Genomic DNA, 27,532 nt, shown 5'->3' on the forward strand with positions numbered 1-27,532 from the left:
TCATGATAACTTCATTTTCCTTCACAAGACTGATGGAAAGGATGAGTGATAAGAGATTTCTAAGCAACTTCCTTAATGTAAAAGATGAAGGGTCAAATGGATGCAAAGAGAGAACAAAATACAGAAGAAAGGATAAAACAATTAGAAACACTGTTTTTGCTTCATGATTGCCAAGGAGTAAGTCATGAATGACTGCTAGAAAACAATGATTGTTTTCTATCAATTCCTATCAATGGTTGTTTACTATCAAATGATAATGGCTCATCTATGTTGGTGAGCCAAGATGGTAAGTGTGGAGGCTCTTATTGATGATGTAGTACTGCAAAGAGCGATGAGCCCATGAACTAGAAATCAGGCTTAATATATGTAGAGACACAAGTAATGCACTAGCTGCTCTTTTCAACTGTAATCTAGAAAGGGATTTGTTGACCATGAGCAACATGAAGCCAATATCTTTTTTTCCACAATCACTAAATGTTGATCATTATTCATTTTAACTAAAAGACCTTACGTCAAAGCATTGCATTACATTCTCAAGCTATGAGACAAAGACTAGAGCCTTATTTGTGATGCAATTGACATTCAGTTTATGTTTACTACATTTGAGTGTATAACTTCTTATTAGATAAAATTTTCCTTGCATTCTTTCATGAGCCTTTCAGGAAACTTTAAATCTTTGTTAATAAAATTTCTACAGTTTGATGCCTGATAATAAAACAATACATGAATATGAAAAGAAACAATTCTACCACAACAATCTGAATTTCAATAGATCATTTTCAAGTAAGACATATTTTAAAGGACTTTGATATTTCAGACAACTATAATAAACGATAAGAATATAATAAAGAAATATTTACCATTTTTATCCATGGAATTTGGTTCTGATTGTTTCTTGCCAATATCAGCAAAGGAACGAACAATGGGAATCCTATTGGTGAGTTTTTTCTGATTCTGGTGGTGATGCTGTTTCATCAGTGCCTCGTGGACCCTGTGGCGTACATCATCATTGAGCTGACCTGAGCTCACTTGTTGATCAAGGACCATATCTGAAGAGTGAAGGTAGAAAGAAAATGAGCACAGCTTTCCTGTAATGTTCCAGTAGTGAACCACTGAGTCCAAATATGCATACCCTAGATAATATTATTCCTCTTAAAATAGGAATGAATTCCTTTAAAAAATCTCTAAGTATGGTCTTAGAAACAGAAGTTTGTCTTTCTTTGTAGAAATGCTACACAAGAAAGATTTGGGAAAATAAACCATTCATTTTTAAATATGTAATGATCTTATGGAGTTTTATTTTTCAAACAGGAATAGTTGTATCGAGAACAAAGTGCTTTATGTTCTCCATTATTCACACTGACGAGAGGGAATAGTATCAGGAGTAATATAAATATGATTAGCATGTTTAAAATTAAAAAGCCTCATACATATATTTTAATATGGTTTTCCTCCCTTTTTCTAGTAGAGAATAATTTCCATGTTTCTTCCTTAAGTCCATCGGTTAAAATCTGATGCAAGGAGGCTTAGGCAACTACCCAGCTGGTTGCATTTGGAGAGTAAACAATTCTTTCACATTAATATAAAGTCAGTCCTCTCAAACCTTCCTTGATAATGTGTTTATATTTTAGAAAACCTTCTATACCCATAAAACAAAGAATAAAAGGTGAGATTTCAGAAGGCTATAACTAAGCAGATTGATATTTACCATATGTGTCAGAAATGCCTAGAAAATGAGTAGATGAGTTCTTGGTAATACAAAGATCACCTCAATAAACCTCAGTGTAATTAATCTGCGTTCATATTATCAAATATTAACTCTATTTGATTTTCTGAGGTGCTAACTCCTCATGCAAAACAGATTACAATGCATTGTCTCCCACTGCCCCACTGAGTACACTGAAGATTTGAAAATTAGCAGAATCCTCCTTTCCAAATAATGTTTTCCTTCAGTGTGAAAAGGAAACGACTGGGGAAACAGACTTGGATCACTGTCCCACATTCCAGCTGTGTGACCTTGTAAAGTTGAATAGTCGCAGTGTCCTTATTTCTAAGACAGAGGTAATAGCTATCTCATAACAGCATTGTTGCCAGGACATAAGGCACCTAATGCACTGATTGGAATATTGAGGCCCTCAGTAAATATTTCCCAGTACAAGATTTTCTTTGCGATTTCCTTTAAGTAGGTTATGGGCTCATGGTTTAAATTTTTTGCTGGTTTTAAATCATTTATCTGTATTTTATAATAGTGTATCCAGCAGAGGCAAAGTTGGATTTATCAATAACAGAAAACCCAAATCAAACTATCTAAAACAATAAATTTCACTGGCTTACATAACAGAAAAATCAAAGTTAGGTTGGATTTAACTCCATTTCTCTGTGATTTTGTCAGCTTCCCCCTCCTCGAGGTGTGAGCTTTAACCTCAGGCTATTTTCCTTATGGTCACAAGGTGGCTGCCAGCAGCAACAAGGAGATACACATCTTTGTTCATATCAGAGATTCTTTGCCTTTTTGTGACTTTTTCTTGAAAGAAAAGTCCTTTTTCCCCTACCCAGGAACAATTCTAAGCTCAACTGACATAGTCCTGTCTATGCTGAGCCAATCACTGACAAAGAAGATGGGCTCCCCAGTTGGCTTAGACTAATCAAGAACTGCCCTCCACTGTGGAGTCATTTCCCTAAACCAGAGGTAGACAAACCTTTTCTGTAATGGGCCAGATAATAAATATTTTAGGCTTTGCAGGCCATACAATCTCTGTCACAACTACTCAACTCCATTTTTATAGCATGAAAGTAGCCATAGACAACACGTACACAAATTACCATAACTGTGTTTCAATAAAACTTTTTTATGGACACTAAAATTAGAATTTCATATAATTTTCATGTTGCAAAATATTGATTTTCTTTTTATTATTTTTCAGTCATATAAAATATAATAACCATTCTTAGCTCACATGCCTAACAAAATCAGGCAGTGGCCATAGTTGCATATAGAGCATAATTTGCCAACTTTGTTCTATCACTTGGCTGTTTACAATGGAAAGAGGTAGAATGAATGTCTGGGAGTCAGCCATAATGCCCACTATAATTACCTCCAAAGTCTCTTCCAGTTCTGAAAATGTATGATAGTGTAGAATATTTAAACTTATATCTCAGTTTTTTTGAGATCAGTAGTTATAAAACCCTTGGATTAGTTTGAAATAAAGGAAATGATAAATTGTCAACATACATGACTTTACACTGCAACCTTGCTAAGATGGAAAAATGTATATAAAATATGCATTATATACTTCATGATAGGAGTTGTAAAGTAGATTATTCAGACACCAAAAGGATACCATCATGCAGCAGTTTCCTCTGTAAACCATGATATGTATCCCCAGTCCAATATTCTAATCAGAATAAAAATTAATCATGTAATAAAACATGCACATGGTTATAGTTTTTCATTCTTATCAAAGCACAATCTTTCCAGGCCTAAGCACTACGAAAAATAAGTCACTAGCTTCAAAGTGTTTCAGAGATAACGTCTTTACATAAAACAGTTACATAAGATAAATAGAAAAGAACACTCATCTGCTCATTAGTCACGGAAATACATAGCAAACTCCTCTAAGGTATAACATGACCAAGCAATGTCTTAATGAACTGGAAAAGTTAATCAACTTGCTTAAGAATATAACTTATGCTAAGGTGAAATTTAAGTACCAAAGCGAGTGTGATTCACTAATCACTTACATTGTGCTCTTCACCACTATAATATATATTAGTATTAACCTTGAAAAGTAAGAAAGGATAATGGGCCATTGTTGGTCAAGACCAACAATCTCAGCAGGCTATGATGCTTAAATAATACAGTCCAGCCTGCCAAAGCTCAATGCCAGGATCTGGATGATAAGAGAAGCAGCAAGAAGAAAAGGGATAAATTGGTAGCAGTCTTCTAGCACTAAACAGGCTCCAGAAAAACTAGCAGTATTTGTGTAGAAAAACCTCAGAAAGTGAAAAAATACTTTTCATCTTAATCAGGCAATTATTTTGTCATGATCAATCCATTTGACTATTGAACGAAAGCCTCTAGAGACCATGAGATTTTATAGACTCTATATAAATCTCCGCTTCTTTAAAGATGATCGTATAATTGCTTTGTCTTAAAAATCCATTGTCTTCAGAGATGCTGGGGGAGAAGTGGGCAATAGGGGGTTCTAAATTTTACAGTTTGGTTGACAGTACTAACAGGAGTGTATGTAATAAAAATGTAAATTACCATAAGAAAACTTACTTTCCAGACCAAGGATGGTAATAGCATAGGCATTAAAATATATATATATGGCTATTAACATACTCCCAAATCTGCAGATTATATTCGGTGGAGCAAACTGTGGATTTTTCCTTTGATGAAAGATTTTAAACAGCAAGAGTTGTTTTAATGAGTTGAGAACTATGATTGTTAATCTGTCCATGGTACTAACTTTGGTTTGGTTTTAATATCTTACCCTCATTGACAGCAATAGGTTAAAGTAGACACACTACAGAGGTAATATTTCCATTATTAATCTTTACAGTGCTGAATTTAAAAGAGATTAACATAAACCGTAAAATTTCCTATAATTTATATGAATATAATTGAGAAGCATTTTTAATACAATTATACATATACATATCAGAATAAATCAGGATAAGAAAATATAACTGGAGAATTTTGGATTTGAAAAGTTAAGTAATATTTTGAAGGAAGAAGTTTAAATTTATTCTGAGTTCCTTAAAGCATTGGGAAATAGACACTTTTAAATTAACTTTATCCAAAAGAAAATCCTACTTTAATTACACCAGAAATTCTTGACAGACCTGCCAGATACAAATGGGATTTTCTCCTGCTAAGTCTACAAAAATCTCTTTAAAGAATTATTTAAGAGTCTATTAAAAACATATCAGAACATTGATATAAAAATCCTTGACCATTCTAAAACAATATCTGGGTCATATTCCTCTACTAGGAAATGTCTAGAAAACATTAAGCTGCAGAGCCTGTGCATTTGCAAAGGACTAGGGCTTAGAGCCCTTAAAGATAAACAATTATATCTAGCTTTTGCAAAACAGAAACTAGCGACTAATACATTAGCAACTGCCTAACATATAGAAAAGTATGATAAATAAGAGGTGAAGAAAAAGTTCCAAGTCTTAAAGTTAATCACTATGGTCCCAAATTATCATGAAATAGAAAAAAACAAAATTTATGATTATAGATTAATCAAAAGAAATTATTCCCATCTCTGCAAGTGTTACCTGTAATGTATCACTTTCTATTTACCTGTTTATAAAATGTAGGAAATAGTCTCTTCCCTACCTCATAAGGTTTCTGTGATAATAAAATATAGTAATGGATGTGAAAATACAAAGTTAGAAGTCTTCAAAATGTAAAACATTTACTACAAACTTCGTAATACAGCTAAATTGTCACAAAGTAAAAATATCAATAAGTAAACAATAAAAATAATTACAAGCTATCAGAGAAAATTTATTAATGAGCTTTTATTGAGGGCAGAAATGAATACCTTTGGATTAAATACACCAAATTAAAATTACTCAAAGAGAGAGAATCTCTTCTCATTAATGATTGAAAAGGAACCTAAGGAAACAACGATCAACTCAGGTACTTGTAATCCTATTTTTCTACGTGGTGTTAACTCTAAACTACTGACCTTTTCTGAATGGCAGTTTACACTGTTGTACACTGAAAATGGGACATTAAAAAAGTTGGTCTACTTTGGAGGCAGAAAAATACAGACTAATTAGAGGAGAAGAAAGAATACTAAAAACCTATTTGGGATATTGAGACTTCCACTGAACTACTTTCATTTGTAAGAATAGACTTAGAAAATGTAATTTGCTTTAAAAAGCTAGATTCAACAGAGCTAACAACCTTTACATATTCTACAGAGTTGAGCTTGGGGAAGAGGGCAGGTTTAGGGAAAGGAAGCATAAGTTTAGACAACAAAACCAAGCTAAGGTGATAAACAACAGAGTTTTAGTCAAATTATAACCGGAGAATATTTCCTGGTAGAAATAAATTCCTAAAGAAAGCATTAGAAATTACATGTTTTAAGAAATTTAAAGCCTGGTAAAACTATGAAGAGAATTTTCTGAGGCTAATTTTGCCTGGTTGAGGAATTTGACAGCTTCATTACATACAGCCAATCCAAAACTCATTTGAATTAATCCATTTTCAAAGGTAATGCCATCAATGACATAAGTAGCAGAAATAAACTCCTTATTTTGGGCAAGACCTTTAACCTTCTGAGTCACTTTATTTATGAAGGATAACAATAATAATACTAAGCCCCAAGTTTGTTTTGAATATCAAAAAGATAGTTGTAGAATTACTAAAAAGAGCTTCCTAAACTGCAAAGTACTAGGAAGAACCTAGCCATTTCATTCATAATTAAAACATAAAAATTTTTATTGGGTATCAGCAATACCCCATAATGTAAAGCTAGGAAATTGAATTGGATGGCTACTATACCAGCGTTCTCAGGAAGTTTGCTAATTTCCATGTTAGTCATTTCTTTAAGTCTTGATTTAGTGTGACCTGTTACTGTATCCTGTGTTCTTCCAAAAAGTATACTGTATTTAACTTTATATCGTCGTTTAGGCTCTCGTTCTGTATTTTAAAGTGTAATCTCTTTATAAGTGTTGTATGAAACTGAGGGGAGGAAAGCTCATCTTTCCTGTTTTTTTGTGTGTGTGTATTTTTGTTTGTGCTTAATATTGTGAGCCAAAATATCTCTCCATGCTTACTTTTTTTTTTCACACATATTGCAATGTATGTATGCCTGTCAGCACCAACAGCCAAATAAATAATTTTAAAGGAATTAACAACAACCATTTCAAGCCATCTCTTTCTTCAGACAGTAGTTGTAGTGTAATAGAAGGAACATGGAGCTTAGAGTCAGAGGCCCTTAAATGGAACTGGAACCATGAAAGTTTCAGAATTTCTATTTTCTTATTGAAATATGGGAATGCACTTACTTTATGAGGTTATTCTGAAGATTAAATTAGATACATTATTTTTCTAATACAATATTTTCTCGTTTATGTGATCCAAAAACACACAGAGTGTTTTGGGTTTTTTTCCCATCTCTACAATATAATTAAGACACTGAAGTCTCTCTGAAGTCTTTCTACTCCACAAATAAATTCCACATGGAACTGCTTTTATGTTTTTCTGAACTAGGAATTTTTAAAACTGCCTGAGTCCTAGCTTTGTTTTTATTTTTAAAAATCTCCATTAACCATTTCGTTTATACCCTTTCAAAACTCATTTCCGTGGTTTTTTTGTATTATTTTGTTTTTACTAAAATGTTTGTCTTCCAGCTGAAAAGATATAGGAGTTCTTTGCTTTTATTTGCAGAGTAACAGTAAGATGCTTCCTAAATATAACTGCTTGTGTGATATAGCCATAATAGGCTTCTAGTACAAATCATTCATCCCAGACACAAGCCATAGTTTCAATTATAAACCAATCTAAACTGCCTCACTTGGCCTCCTCTGGAATTCAAGATTGTTAATTCAGTTTAAAATAAATGGCCATACCTTTCTGTTCTACTCTAAGCTAACATTTTTCCTAATTACTGAAACTTTTTCATTTGGCTATTTCATGTATTTGAATATTGAAAAAAATCAATCTCTAGCTTTATGGATTTTTCCTTCAATTTTCTAATGGTGACAGTCTCATTACGTATGATGGTGAAAAACAATATATGCTAAATGGAAACCAAGGTATATAGATTCTTGTTCTAGACTTGCCACTGGCATGTTAGACCATATTTCTTTGAGATTCAACTTCTTTTATCTTAAATGAGGTGATAAAACAAAGTTATTTTTGAGGCCTCATACACTGATCACGAGAATTAATTTCCTGAAGGTCACACGTGTATAGAATTATAAGAAAAAGGGAATTAAAAAAATCAGCTGTACCCATAAGTGTGAAATAGACTAAGGAGGAAAAAGGATGTACCTGCAATTTCTTCTAAAGTGTTGGCATGCATGTCCAGCAACACAGTTCCATTCAGAATACAACTTCTCAACTCAAACAAGCTGTGCAGTGATAGAGTAGCCACATAAGGCTTGCTCCACCTTTCCCCTCCATCTTCCACATCTTCTTCAAACTTCAACCACCTATACAAATAAATATTAGAATTTTTTAAAATTTGTAACACGTTTTTATTTCACTACTACCCTGCTATAAAATTATTCTTAAAACAAAGCACATTAAAAGAAGGCCATTCCAAGATGAAAAAAAAGAATTTTAGCCATAAGTATAAAACAAATGATTTTACTACCATAAAGACACTGATATTTATGGCAAAAATATTTCCATAGAACATGCATTGCATTCACTTTAAGAGATCTCCCTTCAGGCATTAAATTACCTAATTTTGAAATTTTCCCAAGTTACAAATAAATATTATTATCAGCACATTGAATATTACATTGTAGATGAATGAATCTTTATCCCAACAATAAAAGGTAGAAGTATAAAGCTATTCACATTACTTCTTGGTTTCAAGGATTTCAGAAGTAAGTAAAAGCCAGCCCAAGTCATCTGGTTTATTTCATTTTAATTCCATTTAACAAACATTCTTTCTGTCATTGAAAGATATGTTTAAAACAAACAAAAACTTAGTTTTTTTAATTAATCTTTCTAGCACTGAAAAAATATATCAATATAAATGTTTAGTCAGTGGTCACAGGGAATCTGTTGTAGAACAAATAAAGAGTACACTACATGGAAAGATAACGGTGGTTAAAAAATGCAAAAGAAAATGAAAGAGTACTCATTTTTCTTTTAGTGGGAGATCTTAAAACAATATTTGAATCTCTTGACAATTTTGCCCTTTGATTTTTAGGGAAGCTAGTATAATTTGGGGACTATTCTGTAGGAAAAATACTTATTAGTCCTGTTTGAATGAAATCTAGTGACTGTAGTCACTTCCTAGGGGCTAAATCTATGAGAACTGAGCTCAGCCCCCATTCCCTGAGTGTTCCTGCCAGGGCCAGAGAATAGAAGAACCTTGATAACACGGTGCCAAATGGGAGACCACTGCCTTCTTGGAGTGAAATGAGTAGTAATATCTGAGATTGTTTCTAACTAAGATAAATGGAAGGGATAAAGAGAAATCGATGATTTTACTGCTCTGGCACTAGCACTAAATCTCTTATTCTTTTAGGGACTTGCTTTTTAATCTTAATAGATAACCATATTAATTCCACCATTTCTAATGAAGCCTAGCCTAAATGCCTCTCCTCTCTCCATCCCCCACCATTTTCCTCATATTTTCTCTCCTTGTCACTTTTGCGCTAACTTCCTCTCTCCATGCAATATCACTCAAATTTCCTATCTATATGATATTTTATTGCTGTTCTGTGTAATCAAATGATCCAACTCCAACTCCAACAGAGGACATCTTGTATAGTTAAGAACCAGTGTATCGGCCAGCTAAAAAAACTAAGCAAAAGGGCTAGTCAGAAAGATTAGTATGTAGAGTTCCAAGAACGATAAAGACAGCTATGGATCTGTCCTCAGAGTTCAAGGACGAAAACGTCAGGAAGTAAAAAGGAAACTAGTACGGAAGAACAGTTATGCCTGCCAAAAATTTACAGGCATATGTTTATGCCTATCATAAGTTTAGAGAATGTTTGAAGGTTGAAAAAACTTATATTTAAGCACAAATCACTGACAGTATCTCTTCAAATGGTGACAATTTTATAGAGTATTTTTGTCTTCACAGTTGGGAATTTTTTCATATTAGTGAATCTTAATGATTTTCAGCCCTTTACAGGGCCATAATGCATCACAGATCATGGGATGGTCATTAATACTGCTCACCAACTATAACTAGTTCTCCCTCTCTTCTTAGTAAAGAGTAGGATATCACTACCTGGCTTTCTTTTAACTGGGTGAGGCCACTGTTGACAAAGAATTGTGAGCAGAAATGATCTGTGCCACTTCCAGACTGGAGTTTTTCATTGCTAGGATGAGACCCTCTGGAGCTCTTTTTCCCTCTGTGGCCACCAGCTATGTTCAAGATGTAGGCAGTTCTATCATCCAGAGTCTCTGAGTAACGACAAGTGCAGTGGTGCAGAGCCTCTACTGATTCATGATGCACATGTATCATGAACCATAAATAAACCTTTGTGATTTTAAGCTTTTGAAATTACAGCATATTTTTTCTAGCATAATTTAGCCTATCCTAACTGATACAAATTTTAGCAATTCATACCAGCATCAAGTTCCTAATTAGAATTAATGGTGAGAGTGAATATACTTTTGATAAATATAATAATCTAGTATTTCTTGCCAGGTATAAAAGTAAGGATATGGTAACATTGTGAATGTCAATATCTCCAAGGATCAACCTCTTGACAGACATTTTGAAATGGGATAGTACTGTGGAAAGTGTATTGGACTAGTGGGGAATAAAAAGAAATCTAGGTTTGGGGCCCTACTCTATATCTAAATTGCTGTGTGACCAAGGGAAAGTCTTTCAACTTCTCTGGGCCACAGTTTTCTCATCTGTAAAATGATAAGACAAATTCAACACATTCAAAACTTGTCCAGGATCACCTAGTCACTAACCTTGTCAAACCATATCAACTCCAACTGTTCTTGTTTTTCTCCAGAGTCTGTGCCCATTTTTTACCATAATACAATTACTTCAGTTGGATTTATGGACTTTTTTAGCTAAGATATCTTATGCCAAAGCCTATAGTGAAAACAACAGATTTAACATTTAATTTTCCTTCTTGTCTGGAAGAAATCTCAAGTTGAAAAATGTTCTGTGTTCTCTCCCTCTCATCTTATGTTATCCACAGAAGGTGTACCAAGAGAGTGGATACAACTTTTATTAAATCTTCTGTCACCTTATATACTACTCACATATGACGTGGTTTTTCAGACAAAAAGAATAAAAGAAGGGAGTCTTTACAGCATCACTTATGCTGGTGTTATTTTGACTGAAGAAACTTGTTAGATTTGAAATCTAGTTTCCAGTCTGTTGTGTGGTAAAGAAGAATTAGGGTCATAAAAGGGTGTAATTTTGTTTGGGGGACTATAGATTTCTCTTTTCTGGAGCTCTGGTACTTTCTGTCATCTTTCTATACAGAATTGCTACTAAAATGTTGTATTTAAAATTTTCACTCAAGAAATCCTGAAAAGAGTGTTGATACATTACTAAAAAACCATATTGTTTCTTAATTACTTAAGTATAAATCTATAGACTGACCCATACAATAATATTGTTTGTAAGTTGTAATAACGCTAATAATAAATTCATTTTTAAATATCCATGGGCTTCTTGATCTACGCAAAATGATCCAACCCCTTCTTCTAAGGGAATTTATAGTTAAATTTTAATTACAGATAACAGTGAAAATAATTAAATAAGTAAAGAAGCATCTACATCATTTTATCTTGGTTCCTTTGAAAGGGAATATTTAGACTAAGAATCTTGAGAAGATATGGGGGGGCGGTGTACGTGTGTTTGTGTGTGTGTAAAAACCACCACCATAATCAAGATACAAAACTGTTCCATCACCACAAATGAGCTTCCTTTATATTCCCAATCTTCACCCTGTTTCTTTCCCCAGGTAATCATTAATCTGTTCTTCATCACTATAGTTTTGTCATTTTGAGGATGTTATGTAAGTGGAATCATATAGTTTGCAACTTTTTGAGATAGACATTTTTTCACTAAAACACAATGTCCTTGAGATCCATCCAAGTTGTTGTATATATCAATAGTTTGTTCCTTTTTATTGTTGAAAAGTATTCCACTGTATGGATGTACCAAAGTTTATCTAACCATTCACCCATTGAAGGATATCTGAGTTGTTTATAGGTTTTTGCGATTACAAATGAAGCTGCTATGAACATTCATGTAGAGGTTTTGTGTGAACATAAGTTTTCATTTCTCTAGGATAAATGCCCAAGACTGTGATTGCTGAGTCATATTTACTAATGCATGCTTAGTTTTATAAGAAACTATCAAACTGTTTTCTAGAGCAGTGCTACCATTTTACATTCACACCAGCAATAGCTGAGAGATCCAGTGTCTCTACATCTTCTCCAGCATTTGCTATTATGACTTTTTTTTTTTACTTTAGTTATTCTATTAGGTGTGAGTTGTATCTCATAGGGGTTTTAATTTACATTTCCCTAATGACTAATGATGTTGAACACCATTTTGTGTTTATATGCCATGTGTATCTCTTCTTTGAAAGGCCTTTTTTTGGCCCATTTTTCCAATTGATTTGTTTTCATACTGTTGAACATTTAGAGTTCTTTACATATTCTAGATATAATATTTTTGTCAAATATATGGTTTCCGAATATTTTCTCCCTGTCTGTAGTTTGTCTTCATCCTCTAACAGGATTTTTCACAGCAAAAAGTTTTTAATTCTGGTGAAGTCCAATTTAAGAATATTTTCTTTTATTCAAAAGATTGTGCTTTTGGTATCATGCCTAAAAACTCATCTTCTAGCCCTAGGTCCTAAAGATTTTCTCTTATGTTTTCTCTAACAGTTGTATAGCTTTATGTTTTAGATTTATGATTAATTTTGAATTAATTTTTGTATACACTGTGAAGTTTAGATTGAAATTAATATTTTTTACCTCTATGTAGATCTCTAATTGTTCCAGTACCATTTGTTGAAAAGACAATTCTTCCTTCACCTTTGTCAAAAATCAGTTAGCTGCACTTGGGTCAGTTTTTCTTAGTTCTCTATTCTGTTCCATTGAACTACTTGTCTATCTGAGAAGACATTTTAAAAACAAAAACTCCTTCCTTTAGAATAATTTCTTTCAAACTGGGGGCTTGATCTTTTAGACCAAGAATGGAGACTCTTGTGAGTTCCAAGCAGTTTGGATGGCCAAATATAAGTTATATGCATGGATGGTTTGATATAAGCATAGGTTTTATGAGTATTACAGGAGGAAACATAAGATACTTTCCATAAAAAGGAACCCACAAGTTACAAATATCAAGTTACTAAACATTTCAAGATTCAGTGTTTTATGCCAACTCCAGAATGATGCCAAAAGCTTTAAAAGATATTTAAATGAATATATTTTAAAGATACATAAGTATATCTCTCTTTTCTGTTTTTCATTCCATTTCATACTCCAAAGATAGAAATTAGCAGGTCTAAGAACACACCAAATCCTGTTTTAAGATTTGTAGTCACTGAATATACTGTCAGTTACAAAATGCCTGGTTGCAGTTAATGACCTAAAGTGCTGCAATTTATTCCAGTTTTCAAATAAACTCAGCTGACATTTGTTTGAATAGCAAACCAAAGCAAACAAGAGTCTCACAGGCATGAATGAGATGTGACGGACAATGAAAAAAAAAAGAAATTGTAGGCCAACTGCATGACATTTTCTATGGGGGAGGGGTGGATTTAAACTCTGTTGAGATTATTTTCATTTCCTTCAGTATGTCTGTGTCTGTTTTCATCCATAATTAACACATTGGAATCTCTTTCTACTAAGCAGCAACAACATAAAATAGGTGTTTCCTGAATTCTTTGAGGATTAAGTTGATGATAATCTCCTCTACAATACTCATATTAGAAATCTACAAAATAAAATTCTTCTGCAAATTAGAGATAGAAGATTTCTATAGAATTTAACTCTTTCTGTTTATTTTATTCTCACTAATTTAGTTTAACTTTTCTAATAATTTTTATTCTCTGATTCTACCCAAAAAGGGAGTAAAGGAGTTACCATATCATCCAAAATGATAGTCTTGGGGGAAGTCATGAATTCTCAAGAGAAAACATCCTTTTTGGGTAGAGTTAAGGATATGGAGGGTGAAGGGGGAACATGGTTAGAGTGGGGGCTGGAGATTAACATATGTAAACATAAAGTACCTATTTCAAGAGGAAAGGGGTATTAAAATGTAACCACACTTAGAGTTTATTGACATTAGCTGTTCTTAATTCATATTATTTTCACACCTCACATTGCACTGAAAAATCTTGATGACTTGACCCTTTACCAATTTTAAATATCAAATACCTTCACATCATCAATAAAATTGTTTTGATGTAAAAATCTTTTTCCACATTACCAAGTATGTATCAGAGGCCTAACTGCTATCCCTTTCTTTGCCTCTGCTGAGCTCATTTGTGGGAAGCATTTTTAAAGGGCAACCACAGTGAGTCAAGCATGCTGTCTCCACAACTGCACAGCTGTGGTATCTTTGGGTATTTTTCTATTAATAACATTATATGTTATTTATAAGCAGGACATTGTAATTGTGTTGATTTCATTAGCTCTGTCATATGGCTTCCTCCAGGATTTTTTAAAAGGGAACAGCTGTTTTTCACAAACATTTATTAAATAATTATTATTCAAAAATTTAGCTTCAAAACCTAAAACTTTGCTTAAGTTTTACTTGGCAACAACAGTGGGCATGAATTATTCAAGATGTGATATGTAGCAGGTGCAATGTGCTGATAAAATATCCTTTTTATTTCTACTATTAGGGTAGAAAATTATTAATCCCCCTGGAATACTAATCAAAAGAAAGAAGTACTTCAAATGGTTATGATTTATTAGAATTAAATTGTATTTGAAAAATCAGATGGAGTCATGAATTAACTAAACTTAGTTTTGTTAGATGAACTAGGGCATCAAGAACAAAATTAGTTCCACCACTTTAAAACCTACTCCATTTCTTTTTTTTTTTTCTCGGTACGCGGGCCTCTCACTGTTGTGGCCTCTCCCGTTGCGGAGCACAGGCTCCGGACGCGCAGGCTCAGCGGGCATGGCTCACGGGCCCAGCCCCTCCGCGTCATGTGGGATCTTCCCGAACCGGGGCACGAACCCGCGTCCCCTGCATCGGCAGGCGGACTCTCAACCACGGCTCCACCAGGGAAGCCCCCTACTCCATTTCTAAGTCCTCAGTAAACACGTTCTGTTCTTCCCTGACGTGTTGTGTCTCAGCCAAAATTCATCTACTCTCCTCTTCAATGTCTGTTACTATTTTGATTGTTCATCAGATGTCTCCCGAGCCTCAAATACCTGCACCGTGCATAAGGTTCCAGAAGCAGGGCTAAGACCACAGGTCCTATCTAACAACATTAGAGAATATTAATAAGTAACTGGGTCATCTCTCTCATTCTTTATAAATAAACAGCAACATATTTTGATGGCTTAGGATAAACATGTTGTTCAAGTTAATCCATTAGAGCATGATAAAATTCTACCTGCTCAGTTGCGACAAGAAAAGAGTTAGATTCTAGCATTGCTCTGCTATCTCCTAGCTTGATGAGAGTGGGAAAGTTACAAGGAAGTTACTGCTTAAAAGGAATAGATCACCATTTGATCTGGAAGGTGAAAAATCACCAACCATTTTCATAATAAGGGAGTTACTCCTGTCAAAACGCATATTCCAATCTTACTTCTCAGCTCTATTCTGAGGGATGAGTGAAGAAAGAAATATAAAAGAAATGCTTCCAAAAAGTACTTCTCAGCAATTGATTAAAGAGATTCTAACCAGAGCTGTATAGTCATCATAACCACCAGATCTCCTTCCTTCAAGTCAGCCAGGAACACCTGTTTCTTAGAACCAGCTGAAGACAGATGCCTCTAGCCTTAAACAGGGAGGTTTGCACTTCAAATTCCTTATCAACAACCCTTTAATCATGAAAGAGCAAAACGTATAACACTAATTGGTGGAGAATATTATCATATATTGTTTTTCTGTCATCAAAGAAGATGAGCACACATATTATATCCTTGAAAATAATACTTGGTTTTTGATGCAGTTGGAAGAAAAAAATTAGGTAGGTGGTTCTTAATCTCAAAATTTGCCAGGTCATATAAAAACAGTTTCAAATTTAGTTCTGTATTTAAAATATTATACTAGCATCAGAAAGAATTTAATTTATGTAGTTTTTTCATTAAAAAAGGTAATTCACACAGAATAACATACCACCAGTTTAAGGCATTAAAAAACACAAGTAAAAAAATGAATGACTTGAAATAAAACAGGTAAAGGAAATGAACAGTTAGTTCTCAGGAAAAAAATAAAAACATATGAAAAAATGTTCAATCTCACTAATAATTAGAGAAATACAAATTAAAGCACTGAGATTTATTTTGCATCTACAAAATTAGCCGAAATTTTTACAAGTTTGATGATTTTGTGTGGCAAAGGTTTGGGGGAAATAAACATTCTCGTATATTGTTGAGGGAAGTATAAATTACCAAAACATTTTATGAAGGCAATTTTGCAATATCTATAAAAGTAAAAAAGAGTTTGCTCTCTTTGACACATAAATTCCACTGCTAAAAATTCACCCTACATGAATACCTACAAAATAATCCCAAAATATATTTGTAAATGATTATTGCAGCAATGTTTACAGCAGAAAAAACCACAAAGCAATCTAAATCCCTATCAAGACTGGCTAAATAAATGAAAGTTCATCCATAACTAAATGTGATGCAGTCATTAAAGAGATTAAAAAGATTGAGTAATCTGTATTGATAATATGAAAAATGATCCAAATATATTAAATGAAAAAAGCAAGGCATGAATGCAGTATATAATACCTCTTATGTAAATATAAAAAGGGCATACATTTACATGCAGATCTAGGCATTAAAATTTTTATGAAAAGATGTACAAGAAGCAATTAATAGTGATTACCTTTGAGGAGAAGTACTATGAACAAGAGTAGAGCAATGTTCTTGCTTTTTTACCTTTCTATGATTTTTGAATTTTAAATATCAGCAGTTAATTTTTTTAATGTTAACAGGGATGAACTAGGTGAAAGCCATTTTTATCTTCTTCTATTTACTTTTAGTATATTTTAAATAAAAGAGAGCTACAAAGACCACTTAAATTACATCAAACAAGAATTAACCAAGCCAGTATTATTTATAACATTATCATGATTGAACATTTAATTCCACACTACCTCTGGCTAGAGTTAAGGCAATGATTAAATGCTAGACCTGAGACTCCATTCCTAAGGTCTACTGAATCTACATTTCAACAAGATCCCTGGTGATATGTATTCACATTAAAATTTCGGAAGCAGCAGGTAAAAGACAACCCTAGGTGTGCCCACAGTTCCTAGTGCACACCTGTATCACAGCATTCATTATACAGTACTTACAACTTTGTTTACTTATCTAAATCCCGCATTAGAGGTGAGGTTGTTAAAAGCAAGATCTAAGGTGTTTTTTTCTTTTTCTTTTTTTCTAGTTTTTGGTGTGGCTTGTGGGATCTTAGTTCCTCAACCAGGGATTGAACTCGGGCTCTCGACAGTGAAAGCACAGTCCTAACCACTGGCCTGCCAGGGAACTCCCTAAGACTTTTGTTGTTGTTGTTCTATATTCATTGCACCTGGCACACAATAGACCATAAATGTTTGTTAAATAAATGAATAAATAAGCAAGAAAGGATGACGGCAATTCATCAATTACATGGCAATATGGAAATATTAATTACAAATGACAGAAAAAGTAATTTCTTAAAAATTATTTTTAAAAACCACTATGTTTAAATGTATATATATCCTAGAAACACATTACAAAATATTTTTACCCTCAACAAATAGTAAATAAATTCAGGACACCAACTAAAGTCTCTTATAATGTTTGCCCTTTCTTTTAAAAAGTCCCATATAATATCACCAGTTGGGGCACAACCTAGAAGTTGAAAAGATAGAAATAAATTACTGTTAGATATCTACTGTTTTCCTGATGACATGCAAATTATGCTACTGTTTAAGACTGCGGCTGCTGCTGGCCCTGCATCACTGTTTACTATAATTACAGCCTTCAGGTTTCATCCTGACCCATATCCCATTATAGGATATGCCCAGGCCAGATGAGCAATTTCAGAAACCAGTAGCACTGATGGATGTTTGCAAAATTGTGGCATTAGATATCTCTCTTTCTAATAGCATGAAAATTCTTTAGTATACCTTCATCCTTCAACAAAAAAATCCTCACCTGGCTGTTTCTCGCCATTCAGCATCCTCACCTTCACGCCAGCAAATCTCATCCAGTTCCGTAAAAAGGTCATGAGGAATGTGTTCCTCATCATCATCCTCAGTTCCAAGAATAAACTGTACCCGCTGTGATGGGGTGTCTATGGAAATCAGAGACATGAACATGCATTATCATGACTTGGAGCTTGAAATGTCCCGGTCACCGCCTTCAACACCACTCCAAACTCACATCTCCCCTGCCCCCCACACTGCAGCACGCAGCCAGAGTAGACTTGGGAAATTAAGACTAAATTTGGCATTATATTAAGTCTAGTATAATGTGGGATCATAAATATGTAAAATGTAAATATGTAATATATCTATATTATCAAAGATAAAATCAAATGTGATGATTATTTTGGATTACATATAACATCATGGAAACTATTTCTACATCTCTCTTATACACACACACATTTTCTTTCATCACATATGCTACATTTTATGGTAATATTCATAAGAGTAGACTATGATAAAATTCACTTATACTAAAACTGTGCTGAATATAATTCACCAAAGAACTCCCTTGTGATGTTTCTTTGTAGTCACAACCTTATCCCTCTCCTAACCCCTGGCAACCACTAATCTGGTCCCTACTGCTATAGTTTTGCCTTTTCCACAATGCCATATAAATGGAAACATACAATGTATAGTTTTTTGAGACTGTTGTTATTCACTTATCATAATGCCTTTGAGATTTTGAGATTTATCTGTGTCACTGAATGTATCAGTAATTCCTTCTTTTTATTGCTGAGTAATAGTCCATTGCAGGAATGTACCATAGTTTTCTTATCCATTCATTTACTGAAGGGTATTTAGTTTACAATTTTTTCAATTATGAACAGAAGTGCTATAAGTATTCTTGTACAGGTTTTTGTGTGAACATAAGTTTTTATTCTCGAGGGCAAATACCTAGGAGTAGGATTGCTGGGTTGCCTGGTAAATGTGTTATTCAATCAATACATTTGTGATGAAAATTATAAAACTTTATTGAATGATGTAAAAGTAGACCTAAATAAATGAGTAAGTTTATATTAATGGGAAAGCCCAATAGTGGAAAACCATCTTATAAATTCCATGTTATTCCAATAAAACATTTGGTATTTTCAAACATTTTTTAAAACACAAAAGAATGAGTAAATCAGTAACAAGCAACAGTGATTACTGAAATCTATAATATTAAATACTTTGTGAAAATAAACCAATTAATCAGTAACTTAAAGAGTTAGGTTATAATTAAGTCACGACTGAGGATTTCAGAAGTCAAAAGTGAAAAATATACATATTACATAAAACATAATATAGTGTCATACTTTCTGTTCAATATATGTTTGTGATGGGGCCCTAGCCTCTGCCTATGTTATTAGCCTTACCTTCTGCCACTCTTACCCTTGCAATTCCATTCTGAGTACCTTAGCTTTCTTTCAGATTTTTAAAAATACCATGCTCCTTCCCACTTCAGGACCATCGCACATACTGTTTCCTCTAGATCTCCCATATATCTTTCAGCATCTACTTCACTGTAATATGCTTCAGCAAGCCTACCTAATCAGCCTCATAAAACACAAACACACATATAAGCACACTCATATGCAATAATTAAGTCAGGCACCTGTTATCTTAACTCATAGCACTCTATACTTCTCCTTGCTATACTTACCTCAATTGTCATTTAAAATTTACTGTTCAATAACAAATTAAATACTTTAAATAGAAAATATTTCCAGCTGCCAGAATTAGTCTCTTAGAAGGAATTAGGATCTAGTCCCTAAAGAAGAAATTATGCATGCAAAAATACTTTTCAAATTATAAAGCATTATATAAATATTATTAATGATGACTGATGCTGATGCTAGTGGTAGTGGGGATGGTTACAATGAAAATATAGGCCTGTCAAATAGAGAGGTTTAGAATTAAAGCGCGGAGAATGAGAAAATAACAGTGCCATTAATTAAAAGAGGGTTGTAACATGGGTAAGCCTTGAAGGCACTAAGTGAAATAAGACAGCGAAAGGTAAATACTATATGACCTCACTTACATGTGGAATCTAAAAAAAAAAAAAAAAAAGACAAGATGAAACAAAACAATAAAACAAAACAAAAACACCGAACTCATGGAAAAAGGGATCAGATTTGTGCTTACCAGCTTTGGCGGGGGAGGGGGGCAGGGAACTGGAGGAAAATGGTCAAAAGGTATAAACTTCCAGTTATAAGATAAGTAAGCACTAGGGATGTAATGTACAACATAATGACTATAGTTAACACTGCTGTATGATATATAGGAAAGTTGTGAGTAGATCCTAAGAGTACTCATCTCAAGGAGACATTGTTTTCTTTTCTTTTTATTGTATCTATATGAGATGATGAATGTTAACTAAACCTATCATGGCAGTCATTTCACAACATATGTAAAGCAAACCATCATGCCATACACCTTAAACTTATACAGTGAGGTATGTCAATTATTTTTCAATAAAACTCGGGGAAAAAAAGGCTTGTCAGAATGAGGAGCCAGTATTGTAGGCTGAGCACAAGGGGCATCTTTTAGATATGCTGAGTTTCGGGTGATTATGGTTCAAACATATAAAGATGGTCACAGGAAAGGTGGATATTTGATTCTGGAAAAGACGACAGGGTCAGAGGTAAAGACATGGGTTGCATTTAACTAGAGAAGTCATTTGATTACAATGGATGAGGACTCAAAAATGAAAGAATAGAGAGAGAAGACTCAGCATCAGGGGAATAATAAGGTTTAAGATTTAGGATGAGGAAGAGTTAAAAAAATCAGAAGAGGGGCTTCCCTGTGGCGCAGTGGTTGAGAGTCCGCCTGACGATGCAGGGGACGCGGGTTCGTGCCCCGGTCCGGGAAGATCCCACATGCCGCGGAGCGGCTGGGCCCGTGAGCCATGGCCGCTGAGCCTGCGCGTCCGGAGCCTGTGCTCCGCAACGGGAGAGGCCACAACAGTGAGAGGCCCGCGCATTGCAAAAAAAAAAAAAAAAAAAAAAAAAAAAGTCAAAAGAGGATTAGGTAGATATGTAAAAGAATTTATACATTAAACAAATATATAATGAGCACCTTCCATTGGTCAGGTGAATTAGACAGATATAAACAGAAAAAAACCCTCTGCCCTTATAAAGCTTACATCTGATGAGAGAGTAGTACAACAGTGGTCAAGGTAGAAAAGGATTTCAAGAAGATTAAGAAGTCAATAATGTCAGATGCTGTAGAATCAGTGAGGAGAACTAGGTGTAACAGGATTTGGACAGCTTAATGTTCAATAGCACTGGAATGTCAAAGACCATATATTACTTTTACAATCAGAAAAAAAACAAACTATCAATATTTCTTTTGGAATACAGACCATATTTTCAACAAATGGTTAGTTAAAATCAAACTTACAAAGTTATCTGAGGAAAGCCACTAATAGAATCATAACTGGAAATAAGGAAGTTCCTTTGCAAACTTTCATCTTTTCATTGTTAGCTATGTTACTCCTACTGCTTTAATTACTCACATATTAATTAACCAGGGTGTTAAATACATTTTTCCTAATAATCAGTGAAAATACTCTCCTTTCTGTAGACCCTGTCCAAAAGTTCTCTATTTTTCAGGCCCTTTCTGGAGAATGGTCAAAAATATGTTGAGAAATATACTTCTTATAACAACAGAACAAGTATAATGACAGAAGTGAATTGGAAAATTCCCTTTTACATATATGATCTTACTGTCATGAAAACTACAGGCTTCATACACAATGACATTTAGATCAAGAAAGCAGATTCACTAGATGTTTACCATTTTGCATTTCTGAATTATAGGTGCTTTTCTTCTTTATCCTTGTTGTATTTCAGATAAATCAATATTTAGATTATCTTCTGAAATCATGAAATGATGACAAGTTTAATGTTCCAAATTGATGTCTCCAGGCTCTTTGCAGCTCTTTGCAGTATTATTTTCCATCTTCATTTGAACTTTAAATTTTTGCTCATGTTATTTGAATGTCCTATATAATCTATTCGTTTGGATTCCTATATTTTAATTCATTTTATAATTGAAATAATATATTTATTATTAATGCCAATTCGTTTATTTTGTTATGGATTGATAAAAAAAAATTTCAGCTGCAGCATCAGGAACCAACAGGCATTCCTCTCCAAAGGGGACGTGAGACTACATGCAGAACTTACAAACTATGTTCCTAAAAACCTAGTTATTTAACTCTAACTCTTTACCCATGCTAAGGCTATAAAAAGATCATAAGTTGAAAATAGCAGACACATTCTGGAAAGAATTTCTTCAAAGAAAGCTGTAATGTGAGTCCCAAGTTTCCTTAATCCCTTACAAAAGGAGGGGAGTAGTCTGTCTGCCTCTCCCTCAAGACAACTGAGTAGTGCTCTAGGGCATCATGAATTTAACATGTCTCCCCGCAGTGGACTGGGGTATGATTCCTCCCTGAGAAACAAAGTCTGCCTAGCTGCTGATGGCTGAGACTGCTGCTGTGAATAACATGCACTCCAGAATTCACCAGGGTAATGAGTGTGTGCATGTTTTCTGTGAATCATATCTGAGCTGCACCTATGAGACAGAGAGAGTCGGAGAGAAGCAGAGAGACAGAGAGAGAGAGAGAATATGCAAGATAGAGAGAATGTGGAATGTGGGGTCATCTTAGATGCTGTCCAAGAGGCTGCCATGGAGCAATTACAAGACTTTAGCAGGGGGAATCTATCACTATAGCCGAATATCTGGGGGATAAGTAATAAGGCAGAAAAGAGTGCAGGTAAAAGAAAATGAGTCAATTTAAATTCTTGCTAAGCCTAGAGAGTATGACATCAGCTTGTAAGACTACCAGCTAAGTAACAGCTTTCCTGCCTGATTCCACTTAGTTCTTTTCATTTCCTATGCTCCAGATCTGAATGGATCAGAAACTAGAGTTAGAAAGATGATGGAGCATCTGGAAGAAGGAGAAGAAGTTCAAGGTAGGAGGGGAAAAAAGCAACTACATTCTCTGTTCTCAACTGGAGCACACCTGGGCAAGAGAGGGAGGCAAAAGGCCTTACAGTTAAAGCAAGTTCAAAGTTTTCACTATTACATGAGACTAAATATTTTAATTACTTATTAGAGGACTTCAAGTTACCTACGAGTGACTAGAAAGGCTGGAGAACCCATCAGAGTTTTCATTCAGGAGCAGAATAACAATTAGATCCACTGAGTAACTACAAAGGGATGGTACAAGCCAGAATAGAGTTACTTTATAATTAAATCCCACAAGTAGTGTTCAGTCAATATAAAAGTTACAAGAATCCTAGAAATGATCATAGTTCTTTCATATTCATAAATGAGTCCTTCAAACATAAAACTAACAACCTGATCAAAAATGGGCCAAAGATTTTAACAGGCAACTCACCAAAGAAGATATACAGATGACAAATAAGCATATGAAAAGATGCTCCACATCATATATTACCAGGGAAATGCAGATTAAAACAACGAGATACCATTATGCACCTATTAAAATGCCCCAAATCCAGAACACTAACCACACCAAATGCTGGCAAGGATGTGAAACAACAGGAACGCTCTTTCACTGCTCTTGGGAATGCAAAATGGTATAACTCCTTTGGAAGACAGCTTAGCAGTCTCTTACAAAACTAAACATACTTTTACTATATGGTAGAGCATTGCACTCCTTGGTATTTACCAAAAGGAGTTGAAACTTATGCCCACCAAAAGACCCTGCACACAGATGTTTATAGCAGCTTTATTCATAGTTGCCAAAACTAGGAAGAAGCCAAAATGTCCTTCAGTAGGTGAATGGACAAATCTATTATGATTCACACAGACAATAAAATATTATTCAATGCTAAAAAGAAATGAGACAGTAAGCCATGAAAAGACATGGAGAAATCTTAAATGTATATTAGTAAGTGAAAGGAGCTGATCTAAAAAGGCTACATACTGTATGATTTCAACTATATGAAATTCTGGAGAACTATGGAGAGAGTAAAAAGATCAGTGGTTGCTGGGGGTGGTAGTGGAATGAATAGGCTGAGAACAAAGGATTTTAAATACTCTGTATGATATTATAATGACAGATATATGTCATTATACATTTGTCCAAACCCACAGAACATACAACACCAAGAGTGAGCCCTAAGGTAAACTATGGTTTTGTGCATGATTAAGATGTTTCCATGTAAGTTCATCCTTGGTAAAAGAATGTACCAGTCTGAGTGATGTTAATAATGGGGGTGGCTGTAGGTGTGGAGCCAAGGAGTATATGGGAAACCTCTGTACCTTCCTGTCGATTTTCATGTAAGCCTAAAAGTGCTCTAAAAAATAAAGGCTTTTTTTTTAACATCTTTATTGGAGTATAATTGCTTTACAATGGTGTGTTAGTTTCTGCTGTATAACAAAGTGAATCAGCTATACGTATACATATATCCCCATATCCCCTTCCTCTTGCGTCTCTCTCCCACCCTCCCTATCCCACCCCTCTAGGTGGTCACAAAGCACCGAGCTGACCTCCCTGTGCTATGCAGCTGCTTCCCACTAGCTAGCTATTTTACATTTGGTAGTGTATGTATGTCCATGCCACTCTCTCACTTTGTCCCAGCTTACCCTTCCCCCTTCCCGTGTCCTCAAGTCCATTCTCTACGTCTGCATCTTTATTCCTGTCCTGCCCCTAGGTTCTTCAGAACCATTTTTCTTAGATTCCATATATATGTGCTAGCATACAGTATTTGTTTTTCTCCTTCTGACTTAACTTCACTCTGTATGACAGTCTCTAGGTCCATCCACCTCACTACAAATAACTCAGTTTGATTTCTTTTTATGGCTGAGTGATACTCCATTGTATATATGTGCCACATCTTCTTTATCCATTCATCTGTCAATGGACACTTAGGTTGCTTCCGTGGCCTGCCTATTGTAAACAGAGTTGCAATGAACATTGTGGTACATGACTCTTTTTGAATTATGGTTTCTCAGGGTATATGCCCAGTAGTGGCATTGCTGGGTCATATGGTAGTTCTATTTTTAGTTTTTTAAGGAACCTCCATACGGTTCTCCATAGTGGCTGTATCAATTTGCATTCCTACCAACAGTGCAAGAGGGTTCCCTCAAACACCAGCATTTCTTGTTTGCAGATTTTTTGATGATGGCCATTCTGACCAGTGTGAGGTGATACCTCATTGTAGTTTTGGTTTGCATTTCTCTAATGAGTACTATTGTTGAGCATCCTTTCATGTGTTTGTTGGCAATCTGTATATCTTCTTTGGAGAAATGTCTATTTAGGTCTTCTGCCCATTTTGGGACTGGGTTGTTTGTTTTTTAGATATTGAGCTGCATAAACTGCTTGTATATTTTGGAGATTAATCCTTTGTCAGTTGCTTCATTTGCAAATATTTTCTCCCATTCTGAGGGCTGTCTTTTCATCTTGTTTATGACTTCTTTTGCTGTGTAAAAGCTTTTAAGTTTCATTAGGTCCCATTTGTTTATTTTTGCTTTTATTTCCATTTCTCTAAGAGGTGGGTGGAAAAGGCTCTTGCTGTGATTTATGTCATAGAAGGTTCTGCCTATGTTTTCCTCTACAAGGTTTATAGTGTCTGGCCTTACATTTAGGTCTTTAATCCACTTTGAGTTTATTTTTGTGTACAGTGTTAGGGAGTGTTCTAATTTCATTATTTTACATGTAGCTGTCCAGTTTTCCCAGCACCACTTATTGAAGAGGCTGTCTTTTCTCCATTGTATATTCTTGCCTCCTTTATCAAAGATAAGGTGACCACATGTGCGTGGGTTTATCTCTGGGCCAAAAAATAAAGTCTTAAAATACAGGGCATCCCAGTTTTTAAATTGTTTAATTGTTCCCACCAATGTGCAGCACTATATCTTATATATGATTACATATATTCAAGAAATTATAAGAAAGGAAACAGAAACTACTTTTATATAGCATATTTGCTGCAGGCATTAGTAAAGCATTTCCTTTTAAGAATGTTAATATATGAGATATGGTTTATTGCCAAATATTTTAAGAAATTTGTCAAACTAAATTTTATAGCAAAACGAATAAGAATTGAGTCAATAGCCAAGTCTCCTGCTTAACAACCTCTTCAAAAGAATATGCCAATTTCCTAGATGTAACATGAATGTTGATTTTGAAATGAGACTGATGGATTTCCATAAATATCAAATGTGCTTAAGGAAATCACAGTGCAGCATATACATTTATGATTTAATTTATCTGAAATAAGAAGCTAGTATTATGTTTTTCCTAAAAGTATACTATCTGGATTATAGTAATATATACTAAACCCAATCACATCAGAGTCAAAAGAAATGCTTCTTGACAGCCTGTTACCTCTGTGGCTGGTTCTTCTGGACCAAAAAAAAAATTAAAAAATAAATAAAGCAGCCGTAAAAAAGAGCATAAGTTGTAATTTTTGAGTTACACTAAGAAATCAATTAATTTTTTCTATTAGACCTATGCAGTGTGACCAGACATAGAAGTTTTGTGTTTCATGACAGCCTATTCTAACAACTCACTCACTTCTCAGAAACCAAATCCCAGAGTAGCCATGCCTCAACACTGGTATTGTTTCTCATTCTTTTTTTTTTTTTTTTTTTTTGCAGTACGCGGGCTTCTCACTGTTGTGGTCTCTCCCGTTGCGGAGCACAGGCTCCGGACGCGCAGGCCCAGCAGCCACGGCTCACGGGCCCAGCCGCTCCGCAGCATGTGGGATCCTCCCGGATCAGGGCACGAACCCGCGTCCCCTGCATCAGCAGGCGGACTCTCAACCACTGCACCACCAGGGAAGCCCGTGTTTCTCATCCTTTTGAAACAATTTCTCTCATCACTGTTTTCAATGACTTATTTCAGTTTACTCTGCATCAGTAATCTGGGTATCTATAACACTTACCATGCATCCAACCCCCCAAACTCAAGTACTATGTGCAGGAAGCTTGCATTTAAGACTTATTAGTATTTCCCCTAATAAAGCATGAGGATCACTCATCACAACATAGTCATTAAATAAACATGAGGAAATAAGACCCTCATAGTTATGAATAAAGAGGATTTGAAAGTCTGAGGTAGGGCATCATATGTTTAAAAGACTTCTTGAAGACAGCATAGGAAATAATAATTTATTAACATAGGATAATCTATTCATGGACAAGAGGCATTGTATTTGGTTTTTAAACAACATATGACTCCCTGTATCTGGCTTTTCATTCTTTAGAGTAGAAATGATTTTATAGGTATTAGGTTATGCTCACAAAAGTCTTTTTATGATCATCCATCAACATACTTTTAATGTCTTAAAGAGAGGCTCAGATTATGTTTCAATACAGCAAATATTCAAAATGTGTTATTCAGTGACTTTTTAAATATCTATGCAGCTTAAAATTGTATGACATAAATCATGTAAACTATAGTAATATCACAATCAGAAAGAATTTT

At 34.6% G+C, this 27,532-nt stretch overlaps 1 protein-coding gene across 2 annotated transcripts in view; it reads right to left on the bottom strand.

The window, feature by feature from the left end:
* SLC4A10 (solute carrier family 4 member 10) overlaps positions 1-27,532 on the bottom strand; it is a 222,406-nt gene that overhangs the window by 123,523 nt on the left and 71,351 nt on the right. For both annotated transcript variants that reach the window (XM_060151482.1, XM_060151483.1), the window contains exons 4-6: positions 18,035-18,173; positions 8,018-8,178; positions 861-1,049 (exon numbers count right to left, since the gene is read on the bottom strand). In XM_060151482.1, the coding sequence (XP_060007465.1) occupies positions 861-1,049; positions 8,018-8,178; positions 18,035-18,173 (489 nt within the window). The remainder of the gene's footprint in view (positions 1-860; positions 1,050-8,017; positions 8,179-18,034; positions 18,174-27,532) is intronic.

The sequence above is a fragment of the Lagenorhynchus albirostris genome, chromosome 6, assembly GCF_949774975.1.
Source record: "Lagenorhynchus albirostris chromosome 6, mLagAlb1.1, whole genome shotgun sequence".
NCBI lineage: Eukaryota > Metazoa > Chordata > Mammalia > Artiodactyla > Delphinidae > Lagenorhynchus > Lagenorhynchus albirostris.